At 39.2% G+C, this 12,037-nt stretch overlaps 1 protein-coding gene across 1 annotated transcript in view; it reads left to right on the top strand.

Annotated features, from left to right (window-relative positions):
* The first annotated feature begins 776 nt into the window (after nt 1–776).
* bmp2k (BMP2 inducible kinase) overlaps nt 777–12,037 on the top strand; it is a 59,637-nt gene continuing 48,376 nt past the window's right edge. The window contains exon 1 of the mRNA XM_039621088.1: nt 777–1,668. Coding sequence (XP_039477022.1) covers nt 1,518–1,668 — 151 coding nt within the window. The 5' untranslated portion in view covers nt 777–1,517. The remainder of the gene's footprint in view (nt 1,669–12,037) is intronic.

The raw sequence follows: 12,037 nt of genomic DNA, 5'->3' as shown, positions 1-12,037 counted from the left end.
GACTTTTATGTAATTCCATTTCATTTGAGAGGTTTTTACCTTCTGGTAAGTTGTCTTGTTTCTAGGCACAAAAGCACAAAGGATAATCAACAGGCCTACCATAATTTAATTTTTAATTTTTATTATTTTTTCGGGGGTGGGGGTTTAAATATATAATTTATTTTATTTTTTATTTTTAAAATTTTACTTAACTAATCTTTTCCCCTTCATGTACCTCAATTCTCTACACTGAGAAATGAATGACTGAAGTTACGTGTGCCATGATGCTCAGGCTGAGTGGGTGGGAAGATTTGGACATATGCAGAGGAGGGATAGTGGATAAACTGGACAAAGAATGTTGAATACGTGGGAGGAAAGGAGGAAGACCACAGAGGAGGTCAATGGATGAAGTGAAGAAGGACACACAGAGGGTTGGTGTGCTAGAGGACAATGCTAGGGATAGGCTGAGATGGAAACTGAGGTGGTGACTTAAAGGGAGCAGCTGAAATAAGACAATTTCATAAGTTACTTTTTACATACTAAGTAAAAATAATTGTTTTCATGAAAAGTAAAAATTATATTTTATATATGATAACTTTAATGGTTAAAAATACTTGAATTTTGGTCAACTGATAGATGGAATGTTTCTTTTATTAGTTCTATGCCTTCATTCATTAATCTTTCTTTCTTGCTAGCATCAGTGGGCTTCCATACATTCTCCACTTACACCAATCATAACAATGAAAGGGGGCGGGGCCACATTGGGTTAGGTTGTCACTCTCATTGGGTAAATAACAAACCACCCACTTATTTTGAAGCCTGCCGTTTAGGAGTCACGAGAAGTTTAACGGTTAGAGAAGCTCAAGGAAAATGATACAAATGAACCGGATGAAAACGGTTTCACTGGAGTCGTTCTGACAAGCAGACGACGCCCGCTTATATCACAGGTGCGGTCTCGTACTTTGTTAGCCCACCTGCACTCGGGGCGGCTCGAGGAACCGCTGTGGCTGCTAGCGAAGCTCGTTAGCCGCTAACCACCGAAGCTAGCGAGCTAACTAGACGAATCGCCCGACTAGAGCGACCAAGTGGCGGGCGTGAAGCTAACCACGACAGGGCTGGTTTTGGAGGGCTGGTTGGCTGAATTTATTCCGTGGAGGAGTTTATTTCCGCCCTTCTTCTACAGTGCTGCTCTTCTTCCCCGTTTCATTGTGTCGGAGCGTCCTGACTGCATGCACGCATGCTAGCAACTGCCACAAGTAGCTAGCGTAAGCTAAAGTGGCAGTTTTTGTTTTTGTTTTTGACGCTGTCGCCGGTACGAGATTTCGGAACGCGGTTGTGTCACCATGACGCGTGGTTATTAAGTGGACTTTTTAAATGTCGTGCAGCCCCTCTAGGAAAACCAGACGCGGAGCATGCAGGAGAAGAAGAGAGTCCAGATAAGTAGATAGGGGAAGCAACCGAGTTAAACTGGACTGCGGAGTCGATTCGCCTCTGATTAGGGATTGCATTTTGGTTGGCCCTGACAGAGAAAGGAAAGGATGAAGAAGTTTTCGAGAATGCCAAAGTCTGAGAGCGGTGGGCTCGGAGGGGCATCCGGCTCCAGCTCCAGCTCCGGAGTCAGCAGCTACTTCGGGAAAGTGTTTTCAGTCGGCCGGTACCAAGTCACCGTGGAGGAGCTTGTTGCAGAAGGTATGTATGGCACATGCAGCTTAATGATGGTAACGGGTTTATTTTATGGCTCGTGTTTGTTCTACTGAACATCTCCTTGTGATAGAAGTAGGTCGCTCTCCTCTTCCAGGCAGTTGCCACTTAAACTGGGACACCAGGGATTTGGTGCATGGCTAGAATTAAAGCTTTTCCCCATACAGCTGTGGTTTACATCTTGCTTCAGCTGCTCCAAGACTAGGGGAGTGGAGAGGAGAAGGTGTGGGTTGCCCTCGGGGTCCAGCTCTCCTGTGTCAACATAAAGGAGTGTAAAAGTCACTTTTGCCTCATCGGGAGTCTTTAGCGTGGGTTAAAACAGTTTCGCCCTCTTTACAGCATTTGTATAGTGCTTGTTTACAGCAGCAGTCCTCTCATTGTACCCTCCTGTCTTAGAGAGAAAGCCACATCAATCAGATGACCCCCTATGAGCAAGCACTTGGTTGTAGTGGGAAGGACAAACTTTTTTTTTAACAGGAAGATTCCTCCAACAGAAATGGGCTTAGGGTGGGGCTCCCATCAGGCTTAGCCTGATTTATTTAGTTATTTATTTTTGGTGGGGGGAGACTAAAGGAAATAGCAAGCTATAAAATATTAAAATAAATGTACAAAAAGCTGTAAAAATAGAAATCAAGAAATGATGATTAGCACATATGCATAGTCAACTAATGGAAGAATGACCTACTCCAGGTTATGACAGAGGTACACATTATTAATACACATTGCATTAATAATTAGGAATGAACTAGTTTTGAAAGACTGATTTCCTGCTGTAGCTTTTTTTGTGATATTGCATCTAAATGTGTGACACACAAAATCTTGAGAATAAAAACATTTTATCTCGTATAATTTATCTGTGCTTAGTGTGTGGTCACTTGTCCAAAAGCACCTGTTAATCTGAGAAATCCCTGAACTCTCTGGCTGTGTGGGGAAATTTAAATCAAAGTAAAGACTTTCAGTCTCAAGTTGTAAAAACCTACAAATCTGAACTTTTTTGTTTTTCCTTTTTTGTCATTTAATATGAGCTGTGAACTTGTTGAAAACTTGCAAAGGTACTGGCTTTATCTGGCCCCTGGTCTTGCTTACTCTCTTCCACTTTTGAAGATGTGCTGTGCAAGACTTGGAAAGATTTTAAAAATTCCTTCATGATTTAACAACGCCTTATGTTCACAAATGTTCACAAATGTTGAAACCAACTCCAAGCACATTCAGCCAGCCGGGTAGAGAAAAGAGGAAGTGTGGAAATAAACAGCTTTTGAGCAAGAGTTCACAAATTGTCCAGTGCTTATCAAAGCATATTGATTGAAAACATAGTTAGAAACTTTAAAGCTACTACAGCTAATTCAGCCAATTAGACAGCTAATTAGTCCTAAGGGTGGTTGTGTCAAACATGCAGCCCAAGGGCCGCAACCTGCAAAACAAAGGGGTCGAAACTGTCCCACTGGATGAGTTTGCAAAGAAGTCATTTATTTCTGCAGTTCCTCTTCTTTCAAATTCATGGCGTGGTAATGCCAGCTTCACTACAAATGGCTGGAAAGTTTAAAGTATTCCTAAATATTGACTAGATATTTACCAGCTTTGATTTAAGAGTAAAAACTTTACACACATCAGATATTGTTTTGGTGTTTGCTAATTTTCAACTTGATGAAAGCCTAGAAGTAGTTAATGTCAATCAGAAATATGCTAACATTTGGTTTTAGATTTTACTTCGGAAAGGTGGATATCTTTGCCCATTACAACGCACACCACTCGAGATGTTTTTCTGAATGTTTTTGATGTGAAATGTAAAATCAATCTGGGAGGGGATGAGAATTCCTCTTTTGTAGGAAACAGTTGTTTTTGCCTTTTTGTTAGAGGATAACGTGACTCTAATGAAACATTTCTGGGAAAGTGTTCTAAGAGTTCATTCTCAAAATAATACTTAAAAATATATTTATGAGTAGCTGATTTTTTTTCTTTTTCTTTTTCTAGTTCCCCTCACTGCTGACTTCTTATCTTATCTGATCACACTCGACAGCATGTTTGACACACTATTTTGCATGAGTCACCAACTCGATTGCGCAGATTTTCTCCCTGCTGTTTGAGGACTAATTTAGTGGGTGGGTGAGCCCTAAAACTCTGCTTAATCTGGGAAAATTTTAAAGGAAGTTTAACCTCTCAGGTCCCACCTAAAGCTAACCAAAAGAGACATTATAATCAAACACATTTCTCATCTCAGCCCATAATCGTTCTGTGTAAGTCTGTGCTAAGTGCCTCAGTGGTGACGAGCATGTCTGTTCATGCAGCTGTAAACACGCTGTAAACTTGATCTCACTCGCCCAAATTAAAAACAAAACAACACAACTCTTCTTGCAAGCAGTCATGAGTCTGTGTCATCATATAATCATGTGCAGAGTCTGTGGCTGGTTTTTCTGCACTGTGACCTTTGCTCATCAGTCTGTCCCAAGCTAAAGAGCTGGGTCTCTGGACTGCATGGTTAATCATATAACAGAATATTTCATTTCACCAACTGTGCCTGGTACATTTGAAAGTAGATGAAAAAGTAGTGGAAAAAGTGGCGGTGCCCGTGTGAAAGGTCTGTATTAAGGTCTAAAATGTGTTTATGGCTGTGAATAAGCCCTTCATTGCAGCAGTGTTTGTCTCCCTGAAACTTTTACTTCAGCTCGAGTAAAGATGACTCTTTAGTCTAGAGCAAACTTGAATTTGCTGCGACTCATCTGGTCTTGTGATGATCTAGAGGAAATGGGAGGTTACAGGTTGTTTTGTTTATTTATTTTTACCTTTTTCTCTGGATTTCCACTGTCCCTCTTGAACGATGTTTCGGTTGGTTGTGTGCTTTGATTGATCGCTCTCTTACAGTATATTTATGTGTTAAATTTATGCAGTAGGTATGTTGTGAACACAAACCCTTCTGAAACCCTGCGCCATAACCTAACATGCACCTCCTTTAACAACACGTTGCCATTGACGCGTTCCATACAGGTATAAATGCCAGCAATGGCATAAGTCAAGTCATAGGCTCGACATAGATTCATTGCAGAAGCATAACACAGGGATTACTGTTGTCTGCGTGTTGTTTTATCGGGTCAAGTTGTGTTGCTCTTTAATCTAAGGCTCCTGGATTAGTGCAACCTCCACAATCATGATTATGCTTCTTAATAACTATAGTTTCAATAATTTAGCACAAATGTATAAATGAACATTTTTTTTAAAGCACCTGGGAGAGGGCAGCTTTATTAAATTTAAAAAGACAAACTCTGAAATGGTAATGTATGTTTCTTTACTATTATTGAATTTCATTAATGTGTCTGTTCTCTGTCCAGTTAAGTAGCTTTCTGATATGCAGTGTCCAGTGTAACACTTTTCCCACACTGGGTCAGTAAATCAGAATTAATTTATATATAGTCTAAATTTGCAAAATTACGACTTACTAAAGCGTGTTCCCTTCGAGACCCATGTTTCAGGTGTCAGTGAGACAGTTGCTGTCAGCCTTGAGCAAAGTTAATAAGAAACTAATTTAAAGATTGATGCAAAAAAAGCCGTTTTTTGTTTCAACGTGTTCTTCATTTTCTAACGTCGTTGCTGTGTTAAAACAAAACAGTGGAGGACAAGAGCAGCTGAAAAGACACCTTTCTTCACAAATAATCTTTGTGAAACAGATGATTTGGTGAAGGATTTTCAGTGACTTCATACCTGCAAGTGGGCTGCTTCGCTGCAACTTCAAAGCGATCTCACTACCCCTTCTGTTTGTTTCAAAGAGGCTTCATCATAAATTATGACACCGATCAGACTTGTGTATATTATCACAGTGTTGTCATATATAGAAGGCCTGTGTTTGTTACAGTGCTCGTCCCATGCTCTAACCATTCAGCAATATTGGACCTCCAACCACTAACCAATGCTTGCTTAAATGTTTGCTGAGGTTTCAGGGTTTGTGGCCAGAAAAGCTTGATCTGTTTGATCTCTGGTGAAAATGTTGGGTTACCTGCTCAGAGATCACTAGGCAACTTTGCACCAGGGCACATTTGAACAAGAGTATTACAGTTAAAGTTGTACTCACTAAGATGTCTTTTAGCCGAACAGCAACACTGATGCACAGTCAGGATAAACATGAGCGAGCACATTTCAGAATGTGCGTTTTTGTTAAAAGTGAAAACAAATTCTTAATCAGTTGCTGAGTCTGCGTAACACGGGTTTGTATATGTGTAAAGTGAAACTAGTCCTGTAATGACAGCAACACAGTTGGGTTAAAATCACATGTGAGGCAAAGCTGCAGCTTTAACTTGGCTCATATTGAACGGTTTCTTCCTGCTATCGTAATGTGTTCAGATAACCCACATTGCATCAGTTTGTTTCCTGTCTTTTCATGATGCCTCCACACATCTAAAGATAATATGCCTCAAGTCAGCAGAGACCACGGTTCTTGACTTGACTACAACTAGATTCCTTTCGAGATTATTTCCTATCATCGTCCTGGTGGAAATTCACAAGAAGAAAGCCGTTGCATAAGTGTGTAATATTTGCTCTAAAAGGAAATGAACAAAGTCAAAAACACAAAAGAGGAAAAACTTAGTGTTTGACTTGTTTGATTTTATTGGAATGTCAACATGAGAAAAAGACCGACTTAAGATAGGACAGGATAAGTTTTATCCTTATCCTACAGTTAATATGAGGTTTACGTTTTCAACAGACACTATAATAATAACTAGACTACATTTTATGGAGAAGTTGCAGTTGGATTGTTGCTACTGTGGCTTGCTGTTAAAAAGTTGAAGGTAAAGATGTTAAAATGTTAAAAAAATCTGAAGGGAACATATTATACTTGTATCATAAAAATTGACAAAGGAGGAAAGAACTAAAAAGGAAGGTTTATTAAAAAAACAAATCTGTCACAACTAAAAAACTGAAAATAAGAGATTAATGAGCATTTTAAATTTTTCTAAAATTGACAAGTGAACTTTGTATCTCACGTTGTCATGATTTCATTGTGTCATTGGATATTTGTCTGCAACACTAAAATCGCTGGAACAGTCTTTAAAAAGACATACTGGGAATTCATCAGTATGCACAGTGTGTAATTCTGGGTCACTCATGCGACTGATGTCAAAGTACTGAATGGATCATGTGAGGGTTTTTAGAGTGGCTCATCTCTTGGTACCTTATTCAGCTATTATCCTGCAGCTGTGCCTGTTTAATGAAAAGCACGAGATTCCTGTAAAACCAAGCACACAGTTATAGTTTGCAAGAAAAGAGAAGCTGGGGCACTCCACATAAAATCAGTCAAATCTGAAAAGGTTCCAGGCTTCCCAGAATCACTTAATTTTTCCAAATTTGTACAACAGCTTTAATGTATTTAATGGAGCCATGCATATTGCAGTGAAATCAATAAAACAACCACTCCAAGCGTCACAATCTAAAGCTAAAATAGTATTTTGTTGATAGTGAAGCTGCACTAATTTTATGTTTATGATGAAAAGTAACAGAAACAAGCACCAGTACTCTGAATGTTGATTTGGTTCCTGATGATTCACTGGGGAAAACTTAAAATTGTGAATTTTTGGGGAAACCTTGATGTCGTATATCACCATGTAGGTAGGTGGCTGGTCAGAACAAGTTATGATGTAATAAAGGACTCCTTTTCACTGTATTTTCATACCTGGCTTATCTTTTAACGGTCTTTCCCTTTGCTTTGCAAGACTTGTATGTATTTTTCAGTCCTGAAATTTACATGGATATCTTGAGGTCTGTATTGCTGAAAATATTCACAGCATGAAGGTAAAATTTTGCTAAAGTTTTTAAATTTAAAAAAGTTATTATGTAGGATTTGGTTGAATTTTGAATGATCATACGCCTTTGTTTAAAAAAAATAAAATTTTGTGAAGTTCAAAAGTTTTCTTCACATGTGTTTATCTTTTGGTTTTCCATTGAGACATCTGCCCAGCTGGACAGTTTGTACCCTCAGTCATTTCCCTCCACTCCTTCTTTAGCCTCTGTGGTTTCTCTTGAGCTCTGTGTGATGCTGTCTTCAAGAGGAACACAGAAGCAACTTGTGAGAACAGGATGCATCTGTGAGCAAGTCACTCTTTCTCTGCTAACTCTTATCGTGCACACTCCCTTGTCAGGGGGCTGTCGGAAAAGGAGAAATTAATTTGATTAAATGTGGGCTTGGGATAAGTCTGGTGCACTACACCCAGTGGCCAGTTGTAGCTACACTTTTGAGATCTAATACAGACGTTGCACAGTTATTTAGTGCTCTGTGAAGGTGTTAATGTTTAAAACAGTCTTTGTACTGATTCAGCTAATTTGTAGTTATGTTTCTGCTACGATAACGAGGAAGTGACCAGACCTAAAATTTGCTGCGCACTAATTTCAGCAGTGCCTATATAAAGTGTTACAAAAATTAAAAGGGATGTACCACTGAAAGTTTATTAACTGGCAGCCATTACAGTAAAGAGAGAAATAATGACATTGTAGAAGTAGACTTTAAAATATTTAGACATTCTGGGGAAACCCATTGAAAATCTTTGTGATCACATTGGGTTATGTCTTCTTCCTGCTGATGCAATTGTTGTGAATTGTGATACCTTATTGTGTCTTAAACACCAATATAAATGGTTATGATGCTGCACTAATGTCACAGTTGGCACACGACAACCAATGCTGTGACCATCAGCGCGGCTCAGGGAGGGAGCTCAGACCAGTTGCTGTTCTTTTATATTGAAAGTAAGCAGTTGAGCTGGTTCTGTCATCTTGAGCAGGATGTCATTGTGAATCCAGAGCTTAGACATCCCATGTGACCCTGGGCTGCTTTGGGATCTTTCAGGAGGAACTGGAAAATGTTGCTCTGTAAAACTGGAATGCCCTGTTTAGCCTGCTGCCAGTGCACCCCAGCTTCAGATAAGCAGAGTAATAAATGGTTGGATAGACTCTGGTGATTCTACTGTATTGTCAATGAAAGGGAATGTATCTTAAGTTTACAGCCCAGGACAACAAGGTCATTTAGCCTGTCTTGTGTATTTCACAGCTATAAAAGCTGGGTCAACACATTCAATAATTTTTGTAGTCAATAATTTTCTCTTTTCACCTCCAGTAAGCATGGGGAGTGTGCATTGTGACAAATTACCTTGTTTTACACAGCTGCTGCATTTATCACAAAAGAAGACACTCCTCATAAGTGCTGGTGTTAATGATGGTTAATGTTTTTACAAGCATTAAATTGCATCAGCTTGGGTTTCAGTGTCCAGAAATGAGTAAAAGGAATACTGTGATCATTTTGAAGCCACACATTTAAGTCACAATCTCCTACAAGTTGTCCCTGAGGAGAGGTCTGAAATTTCATTTAGCTGATGACAAAATGCAGACTGAGTTTGGAGATTTTTGTAGTTCTGGTGGAAAGCACATTCTTGTTATCATGACTTGTGTATGGCTGATTACACACGAGGCACAAAAAATGTTTTAAGTGATAAATGAACTGACATGACATGTGTTTTGTTTTAGCTACCATGCTAAACAAGCACATTTTCAGAGAGCAGATGATGTTACTTATCAATTGAAGTCTCATGCGTACATTTTGCACATGTGATTCTTCTGTCGTAGGTTTTTCTAGTTGGATGTGCTGTGTAGGTGAAAATTCAATAAAAAAATGTGTCGACTGTAACAGGATTTTGAAGCTGGACAAACTGTTTCTGGCTAATAGCCCTGTAACTGCAGTCAGAATACTTCATTAAGCTGTTTGCTGAGCAGACACTGAGCATTTAGCAGGTAAACTGTCTCTGGAACATATCTTGTTGCATAATGGCTTCACCAGACCACCGGTCGTAACATTACTGCTGTATCTACCACCTCCTGTAGGTACAATTCAAACTGTTCATGTTGGCATGTGTTTGTAAATTCTTGGTAGAAACATCACTGCTGCTTTATAATTAACAGGAAGACCTTGGGTTAGTGGTTTCACTTCCTATGTTTGCAGTTTTACAAGCACATTAACTACAAGTAGGGCTGGGGCATATTATACCGTTCACGGTAATACCGGTACAATGCTAGGCAACGATAAGAAAATGAAATATCGTGATAGAATATGGGTAAAATGCGCATGCGCAGTGCCGAAAAAGCACGGCGGTAACGGAGAATGAGATTTTTTTTTTTTTTTTTTTTTTTTTAGAACAACATGCAAGCGGGCCATCGTTATTGCCGTATTTGTCGGACTAAGGTGCGAGTAATCTGGGTCCTAAATTCCGTCCATTAAGGTCCCGAAGTCAAACGAACATCACTGAGAGTTAAAAACTGCCTAAATTCTTTCATCTTTAATAAAACGATCAGCATTGCTGCTTTACCAGATGTAGCTATGATGTTTAACATTCAGGCATCCATGAAAACAGAATTCATTACATTTAACGGAGTTAGAAGTTAGCGGAAGTTAGCTTGCTAGTTTCGCTAGTTACCTAAGCATGATATAGCATGTTCTGACTGAGAGATTTCTGAAAAAATTCAAACGTACAGCTCTTCTATCACTTCCAACATAAATGAAGACAGGAAATTAAACGGCAGTGATGTTTGTAGGGTTACTGAAATTGGGCTAGGTGGTATATAATGATGCGCTACGTGGTCGCTAGTGACACAGCTGTGTTAGCATAACATAAACAGTAAAGCTGGAGGATGAAGGCTAACACTTTTCCACTCGATAAAAGTTAACGTGAAGCTTCCTGATGGTTAGGGACAAATGCAATCGCATGGCAGGATGCTGTAAACGGACCAAACTTCAGTCAGGAGAACAACTGAGACAATCTATCCACAATACGAGGTTAGTCATTAATATACTGCAACATCATGGGAATAGAGCAGCTGTGATAGAATAAGGCATTAATGACTCAATGGTACAGAAGTGGAGGAAGCAAGAAGAATGAGTTGAATAAAGTTTGATTTATGTGACTGCTTTGTTTCGCTTAATGTGCCTTATAATCCCGTGCACGTTATGGTCCAAAAAATACATAGTTGACTTTTTTATTTGGCACACTGCAGTTTGATGTTGCAAAGCACCTCTTTAACTTCAGTGGATATTATACATGGTTATGCTCAGGATATGTCAGCCCATTTCTACTGGAAATGCCTTTTGGTTAAACTTTCAGCAAGGAATTTGCATTTGCACTGTTAAATGTTTATATAGCTTTAATGCACATAAAAAAACAGCTGCTTGTTTAAGTAAAATAAATGGATGGGGGTTTTTTTGCGCTAGTAAAGTTGTGGAGTTGTATTTTGTCTCGCAGAAATTATATCGTCAGTTATATCGTTCTCGCAAATTTTCAAATATATATCGTGATATATATTTTTGGCCATATCGCCCTGCCCTAACTACAAGGTTATAATTCATCAATGTCTTGTTTAATGAGGGTCACCTCCACCTTCTAAGCACAGTTACTCTTGTTTTTCTTACATTTTTCTCCAGTCTTTTTCATGTTGAAAGCTTCAAAGCAAGCTCATCTCTCAGCTGACTAGTCTCCACATTTTACATGACACAAGGGTGTCGTAAAACACTAAACTTTGTTTTTTTCCCTGAACATGCTGACTTCACACACATGTTCTGTTTGCTTAGTGACACCACAATCTTGAAACATATGCAGTTGGACTTATAATGGGGCTCTGTAAGTTATAGGCTCGAGATGACAGCAATGTAGGATTTTCAGTCGTGACAGGGACTACGCAGATCACGTAAACAGGAGAACTGCAAACGCAGTTGTCATGCATATGAACCTTGTTCTTTGCCACTTTTGATCTGGACCGTTGCCACGTGTTCACCACGCAAGCTTCACTACTAGAAATTTGCAGAACAAATTTATCAATGCAAATGAGGTCACATGAGAGCAGTTTGCAGAGTATGTCTGATAAGCTCTTCAGTGGGAAATTCTTCAGCAGCTTTGTCTTAGACAGGGGAAAATAACAAATGAAAGCTCATGCTAAATTAAATATACTGCAGATATATCTGCTTCCTTTTTGGGTCTGACACAGTTAAGATAAAAGGAAAAGTGTTTGGCTTGGGGCTGAGCGCTGTGGTTGATAATGGAATTAAGTAACAGTTTCTTTGCTGAGGTAGAGCAATGGAAAAACTATACTCCTAAATTTGGTGTTTTATACAGTAATACTGGTACGGACTGTCAAACTGAATACTCAATACTTCCACAACTTGGCAGGTTAGGGTTTTCACTATAATAATTTAAAGGCTCCGCATACCTGAATCAATAACGAGTGTTTAGGAGGGAAGAAAAATTAAGGTTCAGGTGACCTTGGTCAGTTGCAATGAAACAATATTCACACAGTCACTTACACACAGTAATATGCATTCACCCCCATCCACCAAGGCAGA

The sequence above is a fragment of the Oreochromis aureus genome, linkage group 12, assembly GCF_013358895.1.
Source record: "Oreochromis aureus strain Israel breed Guangdong linkage group 12, ZZ_aureus, whole genome shotgun sequence".
Lineage (NCBI taxonomy): Eukaryota > Metazoa > Chordata > Actinopteri > Cichliformes > Cichlidae > Oreochromis > Oreochromis aureus.
This window is presented reverse-complemented; position numbering and strand designations above follow the sequence as displayed.